Genomic DNA, 20,733 nt, shown 5'->3' on the forward strand with positions numbered 1-20,733 from the left:
TCCCGAACAGGGAGAATGGCTAAGCGAACTTCTACCTGGCACTGTTCCTGTCAAGCCACATTTGCATCGGTTCTAAACATTCAGCTCAGCTTTAAGGAAACTAGAGTTCCTCGGAAACATGGTTACTGCGAAAAGCTGGAATAAACATCGGAGCATCTTGATAAACGAACGTTTGGTGATGAAAAGGTGACAGTAATGCTACGACGAACAGATGAATTGAACTGAAAGCATGACCACTGATAGAAACCAATAAGCACTCACAATGATCGATGTAAAGTTAGTTATTTAACACATAAAAATAACATGATATCTGACATGGATGGTATACCGGAGTTTCTTTATTCCGGAGCCGTTGCAGATAAAATAATTAGAAACATCTGATAGTCAGCATTTGCGAAATAGAAAAACTTCCAAAGGAATAGAACAAAGACTCATATGCAAAATTTATGACAATCTTCTACCAGCGATTCGCCAAATACGGTTGGACCAATAAGGCATGAATAGCGTAAGAAATTTTCAGAGGATAATTGATGCTAAACCAAATTTATTGCCCGACGAGATGCGAGGACATTCGAGCGTTTGTCAAAGAAATCCATTTTGTGTTGGTATTTTTTTTATTCAATTTTGAATTGTTTGCAAAACTTATCGTTTTTATATCCTCTAAAACTGGGAATTCAAGAAGATTAAACATAAAATCGAATTTATTCCATATCGATATCTATAAATTTCGAAGCCAATAAAATAGGCTCACAGCGTATCAGAATGTGGAATGCCTTGCAACCTACACGGGCCCCCTCGACTTGTCTTCCCAAGATCGTAAAAAAGACATATATCGATCAGCATCTCGCGTCCATGATGATGCCCGACGCGTGATGATGGCGAGGAAATGTAGTGTTTTTGATGCATGGGGACAATTTTATGACACACATAACTTGTTCTATAAAATCACAGTGGGCGTTTTGTCAAACCCCGTCAAATGGTCAATATTTTCCACCTATCCGCCGATCAGATTTCGGTCGGTCGGATGAAATCAAAACCCCATATTGGATGAGAAAGGTGGGGCTGCCGGAGGAGGCGATGATGAAGATGATCGCCAACCAAATCAGCTATGTGACAGAAAAGCTTGTAGAGTTGAGTCATAAAATCGATTATTCAAATTATGCTATTTTAACCGTTACTTCCAACAGTTGAGAGCTGCTAGACATGGAAACACAATTATCGTGAATCACTGCCACTAATGATCTTCAGACTCAAAACTGGATAAAAGGAAACGATTCTATTTTTAGTTTTTTTTTTTAATTTCGAAAATTATGCAACTCGAAAATCTAAATAAATTATCACATCAACTATTACAAAAAAAATACTTACCGGAATCGGTGTCGGTGGCGCTGACCGTTACCACATCGGTGCTGACTGGAACGTTTTCGAAGATTTCGTTGGAGTAGCTCATCGGGTCGAAAATCGGAGCATTATCGTTCAGATCAATCACATTGCAGTACACGGTCAGCGTGCTGGACAGGCTCGGGTGCCCGTTGTCTTGCGCTTGCACCACCAGAATGTAGTGTTGTACCTGGAAAAGATGGAAGAGTCGAAAGGGAGATTTGATAAAAAAAAACCTAATTAAGAAACAGTAACGGAAATGACGACACACGCAAGCGGGGCGACTCGGCGAATTTATTAATTGTTCATCTGGGTCGATGAAGGTTGACACTGGTTTGCAGTTGGGCGAAAATGTGATTTCTTAACTGTATTTTAATTTAGAAAATGGTCGTAAAAACCCCGTAAAACTTCCCATTATTTATTTATGCATGCCTTTCCGGATTTTAATTGCAACCGGAGCGGGATCGTGTTTGTAGGTACAGAGGAGAAAGGAAAATTTTATAGATGCAGAGTAATTTCAAAATTGAGCTTTGAATTGAGGAACGGCATTTTGATCGCATTCTTAGACACCTTCATCCTGAAACGGCATCTAAAAACTATCAGATATTGCTGTCGAGATCATCAGATATTTTTGCTTGATCCTTCCATCGATCAGTTGAAAATTGCTGAAGTCTTTTCGTCAGATTCTTGTCAAAATCTTTGGTGAATGTAACAAAATCTTTGAAGAACCAATAATGAAACCTTTGGGCTTCGTGACCGTGCGGTTAGTATTACCAAGCATTAGGCCATCAGCTAGGAGGCTTTTCTCGGTTGAATAGTCTGCCAATGTGAATCGAAACTGCTAAGAAAAGGATCCGGCGCACTATCTGCCAAATATATTATTAGCAGTTTTTCTTAGATCTCACCAACAATTCCCAATAGTCTTGATCATAATCATTCGAGAATTTCATTAGAAATTCATCAAAATGTTAATGGGAATTTTTTAACAAATCACATAGGAAACTCTAGTCTAGAGTAATGTTCAAAGCTACTGAAGATCTAATCGAATCTTACTAAATATTTGTTAAGAAACAGTACAAAGTATACTGGAATTATATGGTATAGTACTAAATTCGATTTTTCATTTATTTACTCAAGATATTTCTCTGATGATTTCTAGAATTTCCTCCAAAGAATTCTCTACAGATACATGTGAAGATATCCCCAAGTAGTCCTCTCAAGATTTGTCAAGGAATTATTACGGAGATTTCTTTCACGGACTCCATCACGGATCGTTCCAGGGGTCCTATCAAGATTTCTTTCAGATCTTCTACAACTTACGAACTCCTCAAGAAACTCCTCAAGAATGTCTTCCAGTATTTCTGCCAAAATTACCACCAGGAAAATCGCTTCAGGACTTACGCCAAGGATTGGTCCAGATAATTCTTAAGGGATTCTTCAGTAATTTCTCCAGACCTCCAAAACATCCTCCGGTAATACATCCATGAGTTCCTCTTGAAATTCCTCAGGAGATTCTCCCATGAACTAATGCAGGAATTTCTAAGAATTTTTCCAGTGATTCATTAACTCTTATGCTTGAGTGAAAAAAAAACTTTCACCGTTCAGCAAATACTGAATCAATTTTAATATTTTTTCAGTGTACTCGTACACATATATTGTTTCATAAAGTGGTCAGAGAAACTCAGGAACGTTCCTGTGGCCGGAGTTAATCCAGTAGGTCACTGGGTCAGGTCGGCTGAATAGGGTTCTGTGCTTTTGAGCCTCTGTAGGTAGGCAAATTTCAAGTCACATTTGGATTTGAGAATCGACTATAATGTAGGCAATACACCACAGAATTTGAAGAAAAAACTCATCAGTGTGAACCTTTTGAGAAACAACTGAATTGAATAATCATGTTGGCTACATTTGATTGATCCAGCAAATTACCATTTTTGGTGTTGTGAAAAACTCAAATTCTCACAACTCTTGCTTGAGATTTATCATGCGGGAATTGTCAATCACGCATCTCAGTAGTCAAACAATTATGGATGAATTGGCTTATCTGCTTAATTCACTGCCTCGTACTTCCACAGGTTTTCGCACAATGCAATGATTTTTTAATAGTCTGCAAGAATTATAATAAACTACGTTAACAACGACATTCAGTTTTCAAGAGTTTTTATCGGGTTTTATGACTGAATCATTTTTGACGTGCTTTTGGAAAAACTCTTCAGTGATTCCTCCAGAAGTTTCTCCTGGGGTTTCTCCAGAAATTCCTCCATGGATTCCTCCAAGGATTATTTTAGGTAATTCTCTAGAAAAGGTTTTTTTTCAGGGATTTCTGTAAAGATTTCACCAGGAAATCTTTACAGTAGTTTTTCTTGAGACACCTGAAACGATTCCACAGGAATTCCTCCAGAGATGCGTCCTTCAGTAATTAGCTTAGATATTCTTTCAGAGATTTCTGCAGAAGTTTCTCCAGAGACTTCTCTTGGGATTTCTCTAGGAAAATCTCTACAGGCATTCCTGTAGAGATCTCTCTAGTTTTTTTTCCATGAGGAATTTCTCCAAGGATTGCTCTAGAAAAATCTCTACATGGTTTCCTCTAGAAATTGCTTCAAGGATGAGCTGGTAGAGAATCGATTCTTTATTTTAATTAAAAAAGCTTTTTGTCTACGCGTTCTTTAGTGTAATGAAGTCGTTGGAAAAATCAAGACTGTAGCCGAAAAGCAAATTTGATGTTCTAGGTTTGATGTTTATTCCCTCCATAGAATCCTGCAAGAATTTCTTGAGGGATTCTTCCAGGAATTTAACAGGGGATGCCTCTAGGGATTACTCTAGATTTTTGTTCTAGTGTTCCCTCTAGGGATTGCTCCAGGAATCCCTCCAGCAACTTATCCAGCGAAATCTTCTTCAGGAAAGGAGTTCCTGAAGGAATCTTTAAAGAAAAACGGCGGAAGAAACCCAGGAGGAATTCTTATTCTTTTTGATGAAATTCCTGTAGAAATTGTGTAGGAATTTCTAGAGCAATTCTGTAACAAATTCTCTGGAGAAATTTCAAGGGGAATCCCTGCAGAACCAGGGAAGAAAAACCCCTAGAACAATTCATGTAGTGATTTTCCTAGAGGTATCCCTGGAAGAATTCCTGAAAAAAAAAACTCTTCAGGAATCCCAATATGAGTTCAAGAAGTTATTTTTTGAGGAATCTTTAGTAGATATTTTGGAGGAGAAATCGCTTGGAGAATCTTTGGAGAAAACTCTTGAAATAATATCTGCAACAATTTCCTAACTTATCCTTGTAGAAATTCCAGTGAGAATTGGGAGGCATTCCAACAGAAACTCCAGGAATAAACCTTGGAGGAATTCCTGCTGAAGGCATTTCTTGAGCACTATCCGAACCGGTCTAGAAAATCTAGTAGCGAACGAAAAATCTTCCTGGAGTAATCTCTGGAAAAACCGCTAGTGGAATCCGTGTAGGGATGATCTTGGAGGAATTTCTGGTAAAATCCCTGGAGGAAAAAAAATCCTGGAAGAGACTCTTGATGATTTACTGGAGTTGGTTCTCAAAACTGTGGAGGCTGTCTTTATAACTTGGCCGTAATGGAAATGGTATTCGAGTATGATAATTTTATGTTTAGGAAGCCCATATAGCCCTAGCGGTAATCGAGTAGCTTTTCACCAAGCTGAAGAGCAAGGGGCCGGAACCCACTGGTCAAGGATGTTTGTGGATTGGGAATGTTCTCGACTTACCAGAGCATAGAGTATCATCGTACCTGCCAGAAGATATACGCATGCAAAAATGTTCAATCAGCAAAGGAAGCTCTCAGTAAATAACAGTATAAGTTCTCATAAGAACACTAAGCTGAGAAGCTTAGCTCTATCTCAGTTAGGACGTTACGCCAGAAGCAATAATAAGATGAAGAAGAAGAATTTTATGTTAGGGATTCGGTATATGGATGAAAAAAACATGACTTTTGAGGTGTCGCATGATGGAACTATATGGTCAGAGTTCTGCTAAACCGCACCAAGTGCCATTTTTTCCCAGATTGAGTTTTTCATACCAAAGGGCTAAAATAATCATAACCTCTCTACAATAAAAATATTGAGTGATTTGAACAATCCCTTGTAATCTTAGATCATAAATTTTGTTAGGAAGAACACGTAAAACTGTAATTTTGTTCAGCCAGAGGGAACCATAAACCAACGCACGTCATCAGAGAGAATTCATTTTTCAGATATAAAGCTATATTTTTCCAATTTCCTTCTATATTCATACAATTTATCCATTCCAAGCAACTCATAGAAACAGAGGCCAGTGAAATTGGGCAGCAATTGATTAATTAAAATTAAATATTGTTTCGGTGGCGTTGATATATTTTCTTTGAAATTTTATCCAGCCACACCGCACTAAGTACTGTTTATCTGAAAATCACGTTTAGACATGAAGTAAAGGCATTTACATGCCATAAATACTTGCATTTGCTTGTTATATAACATGTTTATCAATCCACACAGAAGCCGTAATTAAAAAACTAATTCATTCAATCTGTTACTGTGTTAACAACTCAGGTGGACTTGGTGCGCTTTAGTTGTTCAGAAAATGGCATTTTCGCCATCAAACCCCGTCAGACAAAGTGCACATTACATGATTCAAGTTTATCACCATTCCTTCAAGAAGTGAAGATGGCCTAGTGGTAGCACACTAGAATATCACTCAGAAGGCACGAGTTCGAATCCCGATGAAACTTTTTTTTTCTGATGTTCTATCCGATGGTGATGGAAATCAAACAACTTTCAGATTCTGTGGTTATTTTTATATTGCAGTAAAACATCAGCAGGTCAATGTACATCTGAAATGATGGTCATTCCTGGTGAACACTACGCAATGCGTAGTACGCATTGAACTGTGAACTTGATCAGCAAAGGTGCACCAAATGGGAGCAACTTGGTGCGCTTTGGCAGAGCGAATTCATGGTTTGCTTCGATCTTTAGGATTTATGTATGAACACGTGAGAACCTTGATTCAATACATACGAATCCTTCCCATAAACACTTGTGACATGGATTCCAACATGCACGGTGATGATAAGCATCATTTGTCTCCAATTTTACTTGTGTTGTTGAAAACTGTGAAACACATCCAACCATACCGAACCAAGAACCATATTTTTCAATTTTTTTTCAGCCAGAGTGAACTGAGAGCTTCATATTGTTTAATGAAATCCAATTACATAGTTAATTTTTGCTGATTTACTAGTATATTTAATCTCGGTGTACTTATTGAACACTGTTAAGGTGATTATAGAACGAAGCCACACCTCAAATTTTCAAGAGCACAAAACTTGAGAACCAAACAGCGTTTCGCGTTGAAAATTTATCCCATTGATCACCACCAGCAAGCAAGTAATTTGATTGGTTTTCAACGCGAACTGTTGTCAGAATCACCAGTCTTGTGCAATTGAAAATTCAAATTTTGGCTTCGTTTTATAATCACCTTAATCGCATGTGAGCGATAAAAAAATTTAAATTATCGTCCGCGATAAACTAGTACAGGAAAAGACTTTAAAGTAAAATATCTCGGAATAAAGATTTTGGCACTTGGTGCGGTTTAACAGAACCCCGACCATGTGATGGTCTGAAAATGTCCACATCACACCGATCACTGGAACCGATCCCGGAATAGGGTAAATGATGGCTTCGGCACCCTGAGGGTATTTTCGGCAACACTCACTTATCGTCCTTGTTAAAATTTATCTACGCAACAAGAATTATCTTCAATGTACTCAATATATTCATTGAACTATAATCTTTCATGTAAGCCTCATCTTTCACAAAAATATTATGTAACATAGATTTTATCATTGAATGAAGTAAATGCTTACGAAATTATCGTCATTTTTGAGCTGCCGAATAAAACAACACAAGAACAGCTTAAAAAAAACTCACCACTTTGAAATGTCCAATTCTCCGCTCCAATACCAATTTGTCACAAAAGCTACGCACCGATCACTTATGCACTATTAATCTTTTGATTCGTCTATAAAGCACTCGAAAATACTGAATTTTTATGCTTCAAATCACAAATTAAAATTAATGCACTTTGCTTTCCTCGGCAATCACTATTTACTACGGGAATAGGTTGCCAGAAAACCATATTCAATTGCGGTGTGTTTTTAATCACATTTTAAACTCATTGAAAGTTTCGAACACAACTAATTAATTCATTGGAATTAGGCAACAAAACATGCATTGGTAATAATTGAGCCTATCAATACTTTCCTTATCTGAAGATTGTAGCGCATAAACTTCAATATACTGAGAAACAAATAAAATATACGTCTTTCAATAGGTTAACTATTTTGGCAACACTCCTGTTGTTCAACAGGCAATCAGAGGATGATGTATTTGTGTCAAATCATAAGTGAATTGATTTGCAAAGGGCCAATTTTAATTTTCTCATACACTGAGAATAATATGAACGTAAAAAATGTAAAAAAAGCCTGTTGAATTTCCAATTTTGCGTTACCTTTTAGCGATTTTTTGCGCATAGACACTAGGGTGTGGCTTATTTTTCAAAAGTTCTCAAAACCAAAAATTCGTGTGCTCTTATGAATTAAAATCGTATTAGAAGATGAAACCTCAAAGTTTGAGCCAAAAATATTGAGATTTAGGGGTGGCGCAAGCGTCTTGAAGGTGAATTTTCAAGTTATAAAAAATGGCCTTCAGTGTAGTCACTTCTAACCAATTCTGAAACTGTTAGCATCATTATTTTCAAAATGAAATTTATGAAAACTTTGTAGAGCATCAAATTTGACTTAAATCTAAACAGTTTTTGTTAAATGTAGTTTTCTCCAAATTTTTCTTCATTTTACTAAAAAAATCATATTTGTTTGACCATAACTTCATGAATACTCAATCGATTTCAAATATTTGTATGTACATGTTTTTGAAGCAAAACACATTTTTCTAAAAAAATGTTTTGGCTTAGTTTTGTATCAAAAACTACCCAAAAACAAGATTTTTTAAAGAAAAAATCGAATCTATTTGGATTATTTAAGTTTTTTGCCAAAAATAGAATTTTTCCTATAAAACTTGTGTTTATAAAGCATTTTGTTTTAATTACGAGTTGAATAGTGCATATATTTTTTAACATGAGCATAAATATTATTGTTTCAAAATTATTCAAAAATTGTTGACAAGTCCATTTTAAAGATTTAACAAATGAGGAAAACCAGTTTCAGCTTTGAAAATATTGTTTAACTAACAAAAAAAATGGCATTTTTCGTTAAAAAATCATGTTTTTGTGCAGTTTTTGTTGAATAACTTGGTCAAAACATTTTTTAGTGAAACGTGGCGTATTAAAAGTTTGAAAACAATTGAGCAAGCTTCTAAGCCATGCAAAAAGAATTGGAATCGGTTGAGTATTCATGACGTTATGATCAAACAAAGATATTGTTTTAGTAAAATGAGGAAACATTTGAAGCAAACTACTTTTTATTGAAACTATTTTTGATTTTACTCAAATTTGATTTTCTACAAAGTCTTCATAATTTAGTTCTTAAGATAATGGTGCTGGAAGTTTTAAAATTGTTTAGAAATTACCGAAGTTATGGTGACTTCACTGAAGGCTAGGTTGGATTCGCACTTACTGCAAGTTTATAACCATGACGTGGCAATTTTTACAGCCGAAATGCTGCCATAGTTAGATAGAATACAAAAAAAATCGATGAAATAAATGAAAACGAAATAGGCAGCGTCCATTTATGACATAGGGCCCATTCACAAATTTCATTACGCTAAAGGGGGTGTCCTCGTGATGTTACGGCTCTTACAAAATTTATAAAATATTCATACAAAAAGTGTTACGAGGGGGTGGGTGGGTGTCGAAAATAATCATTTTCAGCGTTATGAAATTTGTGAACAAACCCATAACATTACAATGTACAATTTTCGACCATTCCCCCCTCCGCAACGGTTTTTGCATGAAAAAAATAAATATTGTGTTTGAGCCTACTCCCCCTCCCCCTAGAGCGTTACGTAATTTGTGGACGGCGCATTAGTCTGCATAAATTTAGTGGCGTTGTGTGTTCAATCTGACTCTGTGCTATTTTATTTATAACTGAAATTCTGTTCTCAGTGTAGTCTGTATTTTTCTGCATTGGCCCTTTCAACGAGTCGAACATAATGAGTGACGTTTAATTTCAGGATTTGCCAACAAATACGAAATGTTATCAATACATAAACTTGTTTTTGCGCAGTTTTGGATTGCCGAAGTGAACACTTTTATTGCCGACAATAGTAATTGCATTGCCGATAAAAGAACAAGTGCCTCCTGACTTTGGTGAGGAAAAATAGAAGATTAAGAAAATAAAATAGTGTTTTGTGTATAACAATTAATAAATAAAGAGCGCTCAAGTGTGGTACAGTTGTCTCCTGCTAATTGTTATGCTCTATTGTTGCGTAAAATCTCCCTCTTAAAAGTTCAGCTGCTTAGGCTGCCGACAATACGTAAGTTCCCCTACTTCGGTCAAAACCGGCCACATCTGATTGTTGGTCCTCTGGATGCTCTTCAACCGTCCTAAAATACATGCGTAGGAACTTCTGAGTATGATATGTGCCAGTTCCCTCTGGAACAGGTTCCAGGTACCCTTGGGCCCTTAGGCTCAGAACAGCCAATCTAACACCGTGGTGGCCAAAGTGCGGCCCGCGTGTCGTCTGGATCTCCTGAATGTGACGACGTTTGTACAATTTTTCGTCAGCCTCCTGATCCCTAAAGTTATCATGATTAGCACATTCATCTATTCGGATAACTATCTTTGATCAGAAATACAGGCGATTGGAAAATAAGCTTGATCATTACTATACTATCCAGATTCAATGGTGAAAATTCAAAAAAATATTTAAAATGGGGGTTTTGAGAAATTTAAAATTTAAGTTTTATTTTTGAATTTTTCATGGAAAAACATAAAATGTTTTTTCAGTGTATATATTTTTTCTTGTAGGCCAAACGGTTTACTAAAATTTCTTCATTGAACATTTTTCTCTAAAATCAACAGTTCCGGAGTTAGAATTTTTCAAATTAGTTGAATGTCAAGATGTATAGGCCATTTTCATAAGTTATTCTCGAGTCAAAATTATCGATTTTTCTATGGAAACACTTATTGTATCATATCAAAAACATGTGCAAAATTTACTGGTCGAAGATGGTCGAGTTCTGTGACTGATCAATTTGACATGGAATTCGTCAAATGTCACATACCCTTTTTTTGCTAATAATCTTAGAAGGATTCTTCTAAGTCCAAAAGCAAGTTTATGCATGCAATGATGTTATTAATTTTTAGTGAAATTGTTTATCATCTAGTTTAAATGAAGTGATGTTCCAATACTACAATTCAATATATTCAGGGCCGAAAAAATGCAATATAATTCCAGATTACAACATCCCATACGTACAACAAGGGAGCACATAACCTACCATAGTGTGTCCGTGGCTATTTTGCTGGTTCTGGAAATGCTTCCGGTAAACCCTATATTGACAACTATTTTGGACACATAAAAACTTCATATGGTTTCGGACTTATACCCAAATGGTGTCGCAATAAAGCGCTGTTCATGGATATAAGATATTGAAAGGCATCCTAACTATCAGGATTGAACATTAGGATATATGATATCTACAGCAACCAATTCGTAATTTCTGATGACACGAATTTTAAACTTATAACAATAAAAGATCAAAGTTCTACAATACTGCTTGAGTCATGCGTATCATATTTCAAGGGTCCCATAAATAATCATCAACATCAAGCTTTAACGATGATCAAATCAACTCACCTCCTCGTAGTCCAAGCGCGCCGTCAGCGTGAAGATCCCGGTTTGCGGATTGAGCGAGAACACATCGTTGGCCCAGTCTGAAATGACGGTGTAGGTGACGGCGGCGTTCGTCCCCAGGTCCGGATCGCTGGCGGAAATCATACCGACCTGGAAGCCACGGGCCGCATTCTCCGGAATGTCGAACGAGTACGCTGCCTCGGAAAACGACGGCGGGTTGTCGTTGGTGTCGGTGACCTGCGAAAAGATGGAATAAAAGTTGTGAGATTAACGAGATGAAGACAGGTGGTGCTGGAATGCTATGGAGGAAAAGTTCATTGCTTGTTTTCTCTAACAAATGGTGGGCTCAGATAAACACTGACATGTGGTTAGTGTCTCAAAATTGACTGGAATTGTGCCTGAATTGATGAGTAAGTTACGGATCAGTTGAGTGGTACTGACAGGGCTAGTAGCAGACTCGGTCTCTTCTTTATTGCAAGTGACTAAAAAGTCTAGACACTTTTTATGGCTTTCCCTTGCAGTGAACTATGATGCGAAATTCAGGAGGCTACTCTTCACTCTTTTTTCTTGTTTGGTTTTTTTTTTCAGACATAAGGTCTCTAAAGATCCTATTTTTAAGAAACTCAGTCGCTACCAACCCTGGGCTAACTGCTGAGGCAAATGATCAAGTGCGTTTCCTAGCCATAGCATGCACTGCATTCAACCCTGTTTGATGTCCAATGGCGAGGAAACTTTCGCTAATTTCTCAAATTAGTCAAATTAATCGGGCAACAATTGGTTGCTCACTGCACACGGGTGCTCATAAGGCGAGCACGGGTTGTGAATGTGAATGCTAATTTGTCCGGTTGCCTCGGTGGGTCATCGCGCGGTTAAAAATTATCGTCCTCGAGCGTCAATCATCCGTTTGTGTTCGGGAGGGAGGGAGTGTACGGGGTCTCGTAACGTAAATTAAATTTAAACAGTTTGAAATTGCTGCGAAGCAATCGGCCCAAAACCCACGCCGAAAGCGGTGCACTGTGGTACTGGTTGTAGGCCAAAATATGAAAATAAATAAATGCAAAACCAAATTTAGTACTATACCATTTAATTCCACTAGGGTTTGTACCGTATGACAGATAGGTGTCGTGTACTAGTAGTTGAGTCTATCTGACACTGGAGAAGCCCTTACAGTTGAGGAAGAAATACGCGTATCTGTCAAACGTTACAAACTCTAGTGGAATTAAATGGTCTAAATTCAGTATTCAATTATTTATTTTTGATTGTCAGAACATAACTGATTTGGCAAATTCTAATGGTAATTTTTATCAGATGCTGAGCAAGATGATTTATGTCCGCTTTGTACAACAAATGCAACCACTGTGGGGTGTTGCACGACGCGCATTTGAGCTATTTCTCGTTTCAGTTCGTCTCAACGGCAAAACCCAATCACTTGATTATGATTGAAACCTTGTTACTGCACCGTCCACTCCGTTCTTGCCGAACGCCCGCCCGCCCCTGAGAAGACGCTCCGAAATCGGCTGGTCTTAGTTTTGCTTTTCTATCCTGCGGTTATGGAGTGACCTACAATTTGCCTCGGATGAAAGAAGGAGAAACCTAGAATGCCTACACATCGCAGCTGATTGCTTTGTAGATTAGGAAATAAAGCATTTCAGAAATCATTGCTCGTCGGGGTCTTGGGGTCTCTTCGGAGTTCGGGGTTGATTGTCTGCGGATCGGATCGTCAGGTTTGTTGTTTGATGGCACGCGAACCCATGGAGAAGAGGAAGACAAGGCACAAAACGTGACTTGCCCCAAAATGGCCAGCGACGAAAACTAAATGTTGACAACGAGTAATTGCGCGAGGAGTGATTGCGTTTTACATTGTATGGAGTTCCTCAAGGTGGAGGTGAACCGAAGTTTGCTATTTCAAAGGAATAGGAAAACTTGGATGGCATGATTTTGGGATTTTTTTTTCCTGTCTTGTCCCCTCAGTGTTGTTACAAAGATTGTTTGAAAATAGGTTGATATTAATAACACTTTCAACACTTTTTTTTCTTTTTTATTTGAGATTTGCTTCCAGTTGTAGAAAACCGTTAGCCATGGATTTTGTAACGTACTCTTTGTCAGTTTAATCTATAAGCAATGAATTTATGCAAACATTGTTACCTAATTCCTTCCCAAATTTTGTCTGATTTCAATCAAGATGCTTAGAACGTTTCTTGCAATGACTGATTTCAAATCAAACCTTTGGAGATCTTGTAAAAATTTTCAATTGTGGTCATAATCCAATTTTTTAGAAATAATGATTGAACAGAAGAATCTCTAGCATCTACCAATATATGGGCAGAACCTTCTTCGAATCTTCTCATTAAAGGGTGCCAAGGATTCTAGTTTGCACTTCTATTTCTCAAACCATAGCTTTGTTAGAAGTGGTAGTGGTAGTAATTTGGGTAGTGGACGTGCTCATCGAAACGCTATCGTGTTGTTTACTATATTGGGCGATATAAAGAGACAATTTAGACCGTTTTCAGCACATAGGCTGCACAGACTGAACGATCATTAACATTAGGCAACGGACAACACGAAACACCCAGTAGCCCAGCGATGAATTTTTCGTTTGACGAAAAGTTTTCACCGACCGGAGCGGGAATCGAACCCACACCCCGTGGCACAATACGCCTAGACGACCGACGCCGTTAACCGCAAGGCCACGAAGCCCACACTATAAATCATTTCGTCTTCTTCTTCTTCTTCTTCTTCTTTCTGGCGTTACGTCCCAACTGGGACAAAGCCTGCTTCTCAGCTTAGTGTTTTTATGAGCACTTCCACAGTTATTAACTGAGAGCTTACTATGCCAATGACCATTTTTGCATGTGTATATCGTGTGGCAGGTACGAAGATACTCTATGCCCTGGGAAGTCGAGAAAATTTCCAACCCGAAAAGATCCTCGACCGGTGGGATTCGAACCCACGACCCTCAGCTTGGTCTTGCTGAATAGCTGCGCGTTTACCGCTACGGCTATCTGGGCCCCTAAATCATTTCGTCTAGTACATCAATGTTTTTAGTGTTATTTTATCATATAAACTTGTGTAGTGCTATAGAAATAGAAACAGTGCTTTGAGAAATAGTGTTGGGAAATATGGGACCATTTCTCAAACTATAGCCATCTTGGCGAGTTAGGAGATGATCATCAAATACACCACCACATTTTATCATGTAGTGGTGCCGTAAGTATTTTACACTCCTTTGTGAATATTGCAATCGTTCACTTCGAATACTTTATACAAAATATGTGTAGGAATGAAGCGTTAGCGAATTTTTTGAGTTACCAGCAGTGATGGTTTCTCATCGTATGTTAACTACAACAGAATGATGTGTGGCGCTCACCGCGCACCATACATCTTATAGTATATTTGTTACTATGTGTATTGTGAACAACAACCTCCTCAGTATGCTCTTATCGTTCTCTTTCGAGAAGGCTTTTTGTGAAACTCTTGCCTCAAAGAGACATTCACCACTATATGTAAAAGTGTCCGATCTGATGTCTGTGCTGTGCACTCACATGTCTGCTCTACTATTGGACTCACTATAGCACAGATGGAGTCAATCATGGGAAAATTCACACACTCGCCCGAACGCTACCGATAAAATATCTGCAAAGTATCTGCTGCCACCGAATGTTCAATGACTGCCGAACGCTACTAGGGTGAGCGCAATCCCGACGAATCGTAAACGATTGAGATAAACTGAAAATGAAAAGATATACGGAGCGGAGAGAGCACCTATCCTCTCTTAAAATGGAGACACGAAAGAACGCGTTCGCCATTCGCGACTACGAAACAAAAAGAGATTTACAAAGCACTCGCACTTATGGAAAACCTCGTAAGGAACTGTCACCGTGTGCGTGAAAAAAAAGCAAAAAAGATATCTCTCCTTGTTTTTCTCACAGAAAACCGAAGAAAACATCAGCAGCTTCGTAGTCCCGAATTCGATCACTGAAAGCTTCCTGCAAAATGTACAAATTTTGCGTTCACTGAAACATTTCGCCTTGTGTATTACCAATCAGTGAACGCTCTTCAGCTCTCAAATACGAATGCCACTCGTTCGGAATCGGAATGTAAAGAATCATTCGCTACAGCAATCGGATGTCTTCGGTACAAGGAGTCGGTAGTGAATCATTCTGTTGCCGTTTTTGTCTAACTTGTCGCTCGGCGAACAAGAAGAAAGCGCATTGGAAATTGGAACACTCAGCTTGGTCGGAGAAACGGCAATCTCGCTCTTGACCGCTTGTGGATGAGAGCGAGAGAAATGCAATATTCGAGTGAATGCTTCCCATGCTTGGATGGAGTTCTCGTCCATCTACACATCGCTCATGAAAATCATAGATAGAAAAGTCAAATCATTAATTGAGATCGGCAAACCCCTAAAGAAGCGTTTAAGGCAGCTGAGCATTATATATTTTCATAGTTATTTATGGAAAACGTTAACTAAAACGAGCCTCGAAAGTAAGAACGTTTGAACGGCAAAAATTGAAACATTTCGTGTGAAATGTTTCCCATACAAAGTACAGTGTCCGGAATTCGAAGCTGTCCGTAATATGAATCAAAACGGTACATTGTTTGCACCTATCATCAAGCTTGGATTTTTTTTTCCTACTTGCAGAAATGATGACAACTTCTGCAGCTGTTTCTTCTCGAAAAAATATCGGAAAGAAACTATTCATAACTGTTTCTATTTATTTATTGTTTAATTCTGATAAGCTTTAGTTTGTCGTTAGGATTAACATACTAAACACTCTTAAAGATAATGAAAATCACTCCGGACGTAACTCACATTATGACTTAATGATACATGATGTAAGTGATGAAAAGATGTAAAAATGGGTTCTTGAAGATGCATTGAAAGAAAAATGTAATTTTACATGATAAAGGACATGAAAACGATGCCGCTATGCATGACAGTTCCCGAATCAGACACCATCGTATTTAAAATGAGACACAAATTCACGTCATTTATTTCGCTTCTTTTATGTGCATCCGAAAGACGTAAAATTGCATGATTTTTTCGGAGTGTGAATGTATGAACTTTCGTGGGGGTTGGAACATATTTTTAAGTGACGTAATTTTGAAAATATTATGGCGATTCCATGTTTATATTGATTTTTTTTCATTGTAGTCATTTATTTATTTTACTATTATTTTTTTTTAAATTATTGTTTGCTATTATTTTCTTACTTTTTCATTACCTACCTTTTTTTTGTTCGTTTTGTAGTTTTTTAAATAGTATCGGTTACGTCATTTAAGGATGTTCCCTGTTCAAATCACAAGATACTGAGAAGCTTTCTCTCGTTCTCACACTCTCAGTCTCTTATGAGATTTTAGGATTGTGTTTGTTTATTCATACTATTCAAAATAGTGTTGCATGACCAATGTGTTGCAATTTACCAACACACATGTTGCTTATCAATACTATAGCAATTATTGAATAATCCATAGTAATGGTATTTCACTCTAAATTCGCACATTCTCAAAGATTGTGGCCTATACAGTTTTTGCATCTACAATTTCAATAAATTGTAAATGTGTTTCCCTCATATTGGGCATTGGAAAGAGTGTAGTTTCACTATACTCTTTCTTTTCTATTTCGACCTTGTTCGAAAACAGTCGGTACTTATCAACCCTGACAGTTTACCATCTTTCTGGAGCTATAGCTACCAATCAAGCTGGAAATTCTCCTTTACCATCAGCTTTGGATGCGCACAATCAGTGTGCTAGTTCTTCCATTCCTGACGAAGTTTCGGAAAATTTTTCAAAGGACGGTGGAACTGGAATTGGTACTACAATCCCATCCAACATTGCCGGTAAGCCGGTAAAAAAAATACTTCTTCGGATAACACGAGTGGCTTCTTTTCATCTTTTGATGCTTATCGTTTTCAAATAAGTTTGAAATATGGCTTATTTACAAACGAGCTGAAAAATGAGCTGTTATTCGATCTGAATAACTTTCTTTATCAGCTACCAGCTGATTCATCTACTTCGTTCATTCCCAGTTTCAACGGTCATGGGCTTCGTTTTGATAAAATCTGGTTCTCGCCAGAGAATGAAGAGCGCTCTGATTGGTTGAAACAGAGACTGAACGAAATAAATGAAAAAGCGGTAGATGATTGTAAGTTCTACATTGAACCATTCGGTCTCCACCAAAATAAGGTGTTATTTAACATTTCTTTGATATCAAACGAAAGTTTAAGCGACCCTGATGTCCTTAAAAGGCTTCACTTCCAAAATCCTTCAATAGGAATTGATAATTGGAGGATTTAAAGAACGAAATCAATATCTACAGTTAATCGTCTGGTTATCTGTAATGTTGATGATTGTTAGAAGGTTATACTAAAAGCACTGAATTTCAGGTTGAATTGGGTCCTAAAATTGTTAATGAAATCTTGTTTTTATTTAATAACACAAAAAAGCATGTTACTGTAACTACTTTAGCAATTTTTCCCGCTCAAATAATGGCTATATCATGTTTAAACTTTAATTTAATAATTTGGTCCATAAATGAACCTTGACACTTTTGATCATGTTTGACGTTTGCCTAGTCGACAAAAACACCACAGAGGTTTTTGTTCGACCACTGGGGTTGTTCCTATTCGACATTTCGTAAGGGACACGGAAAACAAAATACACCCAAAATTTTAGTTTAAGCCAAAGGATGTGACAAAATCTAAAAAAAATGTTTTTTGGGCTTAAACCAACGGAAAACTTAAGAAAATTGAGTAAACATGTGTTTTTGGCCTAAACTTAAGCGTTTGGCACTAAAATTGTGACAGGGCTTTAGGACCCTATTATGGTTTTCAAGCCATATTTGCAGAAAAAATCTGCTAACACAAAAAAAAAAAGATCTACTCTTCTAGTAGATTTTTGTTTCTTTATTTATTAATAATACTGAACTATATGTTCTCGAACATGCTCTGTGTAGCATGCATGCAGTATAGCTGCTAAAACTGAAAATTGATCTGTTCTACGAATAGTCAAAATTTTCTTTTTTGGGTTTCACTTCATGAAACCTTTTGTCCCTATGGGACATTCTCATCATTTTCTTTCCCTCCCTTTTTCCCTCTTCCCCATCCCAGTCCTACATCCATTCAGGTAAATGATGATATAGGCTGTAAATAAGCGAGACACAAATCTCCCATTTGTAGGAGGCCTGAGCCTGAGACGCCATTCTTCGGGAAAGTTGTTTAGAAAATTTAGAGCTACGTTTTACGTTTTTTATCTTTTTGAAATATACCTATTGTAAAAAATAACAAATTTAGATCCTGAATTGAAATTGAATTGGCTGAGGTAAAAAAAAAAATGGTTTTCTTGTTGAAGCTATTTGAATAATAATTCAATATTTTGCATATATTTTGACGATATTTTCTAACTAAGTCCAATTAAAATACATTTATCCACACTTCATACACATTTTGATTGAACTCGATCAAATGCAAACAAAATATTCAAATTTAATTGCATTTCTAATAAAAACGCGTTCCAAAAAAAAAAGTATTAAAAAGCTACGTAATATGTGAATAGTCCCTTCTGAAACAATAAATTTTTCAACCATTGTGTAACAGTTGACACCATTTCCTTACTGTAGCCTATTTTCTCATATCTAATACAGGGTGGTAGGTCATTTGGCATAAAGTCGTTTGGCATAAAGCCGTTTGGCATAAAGTCGTTTGGCATAATGGTCATTTGGCATAAAGTCGTTTGGCATAACGGTCGTTTGGCATAAGAAATTCTTAAGATGAGATTCGGGCTTGTTTGGAGTCAATAATTGACAATAATTGATACAAAATGTCACTTTATATATATTTAGATATATTTAGCACTAATGTACCCTTCTTTCAATATTGGATTTTTTTTTAAATATGATGTAATCAATTATAGGCATAAAAACTGTTCATTTGAAATTGAAACAAATTTCACCTTCTTTTATACATAGGCTGTTCTTTTAAGATTTCTTTATTTTTTAGATAATTGTTGTTCCCAACTGACAAAATTGCGGCAATTGATAACATTGATCTGCGAAAAGAGAAATCGATTACTGCAGTTACTTTGATGGGTTGTGCTACTTTTCCCGTAATGTCGGTTCCCCGAATGTCATTACCCCGAACGCCAGTATTCCGAATACCAGTTCCCCGAATATCCCGCTTCAATAAAACGTCCACTTCCCCGAAAAGTTTGTGGCACTCATAGTTGTCGTAACTTTAAACATTTCAGGGCGGTGAGCAAACTGACCATCTGATTTGCACCCTTCTTTATTTAATTGGTGGTTCTTTCGAGTTTTACCGTCCTCAATATTTTTGCCAACATGTGTATAGCCAAGAATGACAGAAAACCAGCTTCTTTTGATTGCTGGTCGTTCTTGCTCGTTCACCTTCCAGCCACTAAAGACTATTATAGCACCTATTTAAACTGCATCACTATTCGGGGAAATGAGTCATTCTAGGAACTGGCATTCTGAGAACCGACATTCAGAGAAACGACATTCGGGGAACAAGTTTTTGGCGTCCAATCTTCTATTGATTTAATCATAAATTTTGCCTTCTTCTAAAAATAGGCTGTTCTTTATATTTATACTGTTTAAAATTATATTATTTAGTCAAGCTAAATGTTTACCATTTATATATTTCGCAATTCTTGCAAGAGGTGCTGTTAGAATAATAATTACTTTAGAACCAATAAATATTCAACAGATTTTTTTGCAAACACAAGATCTCCTTTCAACATATGCTGGAAAAATATAATTTCAATCACAAATTTTCCTTTCGATATTAGACAGTGTTTTTGATGTACACTTTCAAAATTAGAATTTATATTGCATCGTTCAAAAGTTTTGCCACATATATTTTTTTTCAAAAATGTGTTGTTCATTTGAGTTATGTTATGAGAAGATATGTAGTGTTAGAGCCTTTCACATTTTAAACAAAAAATAATCTGCTCTCGTATATAGGCTATTTTTGCATTATGCTGCAATAATAGATCTTTGAATAAGAGCTTTATTATTTTGCAAATAAATTTTTCCTTCTTCTACCAAGTAATTTTCATCAAGTGTTACGTACAAACTGGGACAGCGCTTGATCTGCAGCAAAATATGTGCGTTCCCTTTATTAATAACTGCGAACTTTCTTTGCCAATTTACTATTTTCAAATATGCCTATCGCAACTACTCAACGATAGTTTATGTTCTTTTTGCTATGGGCTCAGTGGTGCAGATCTCGGTAAAAGCTTCGCAAAATGCCGATATTCATTCTAACTCAATCATTATGCCAAATGGCCATTATGCCAAACGACCATTATGCCAAACGGCCATTATGCCAAACGACCATTATGCCAAACGACTTTATGCCAAACGGCTTTATGCCAAACGACCTTATGCCAAACGACTTTATGCCAAATGGGGTACAATCCTAATACAGTAATACCTCGATATAAAGTAACTCGATTTTTATTTTCGTTACGTTATATCGATGCATTTTTTTTCCTTGATTCTGTTCAACGGGTAATTTTTTATGAGAA

The 20,733-nt window shown here is 37.0% G+C and overlaps 1 protein-coding gene across 1 annotated transcript in view; it reads right to left on the minus strand.

The window, feature by feature from the left end:
• Window positions 1–20,733, minus strand: part of LOC110675253 (cadherin-related tumor suppressor) — a gene marked incomplete at its 5' end in the record, with an annotated part of 158,181 nt that overhangs the window by 100,947 nt on the left and 36,501 nt on the right. The window contains 2 exons of the mRNA XM_021839700.1: window positions 1,369–1,570; window positions 11,194–11,427. Of these exons, the coding sequence (XP_021695392.1) occupies window positions 1,369–1,570; window positions 11,194–11,427 (436 nt within the window). The remainder of the gene's footprint in view (window positions 1–1,368; window positions 1,571–11,193; window positions 11,428–20,733) is intronic.

Source organism: Aedes aegypti, chromosome 2, assembly GCF_002204515.2.
Source record: "Aedes aegypti strain LVP_AGWG chromosome 2, AaegL5.0 Primary Assembly, whole genome shotgun sequence".
Taxonomy (NCBI): domain Eukaryota; kingdom Metazoa; phylum Arthropoda; class Insecta; order Diptera; family Culicidae; genus Aedes; species Aedes aegypti.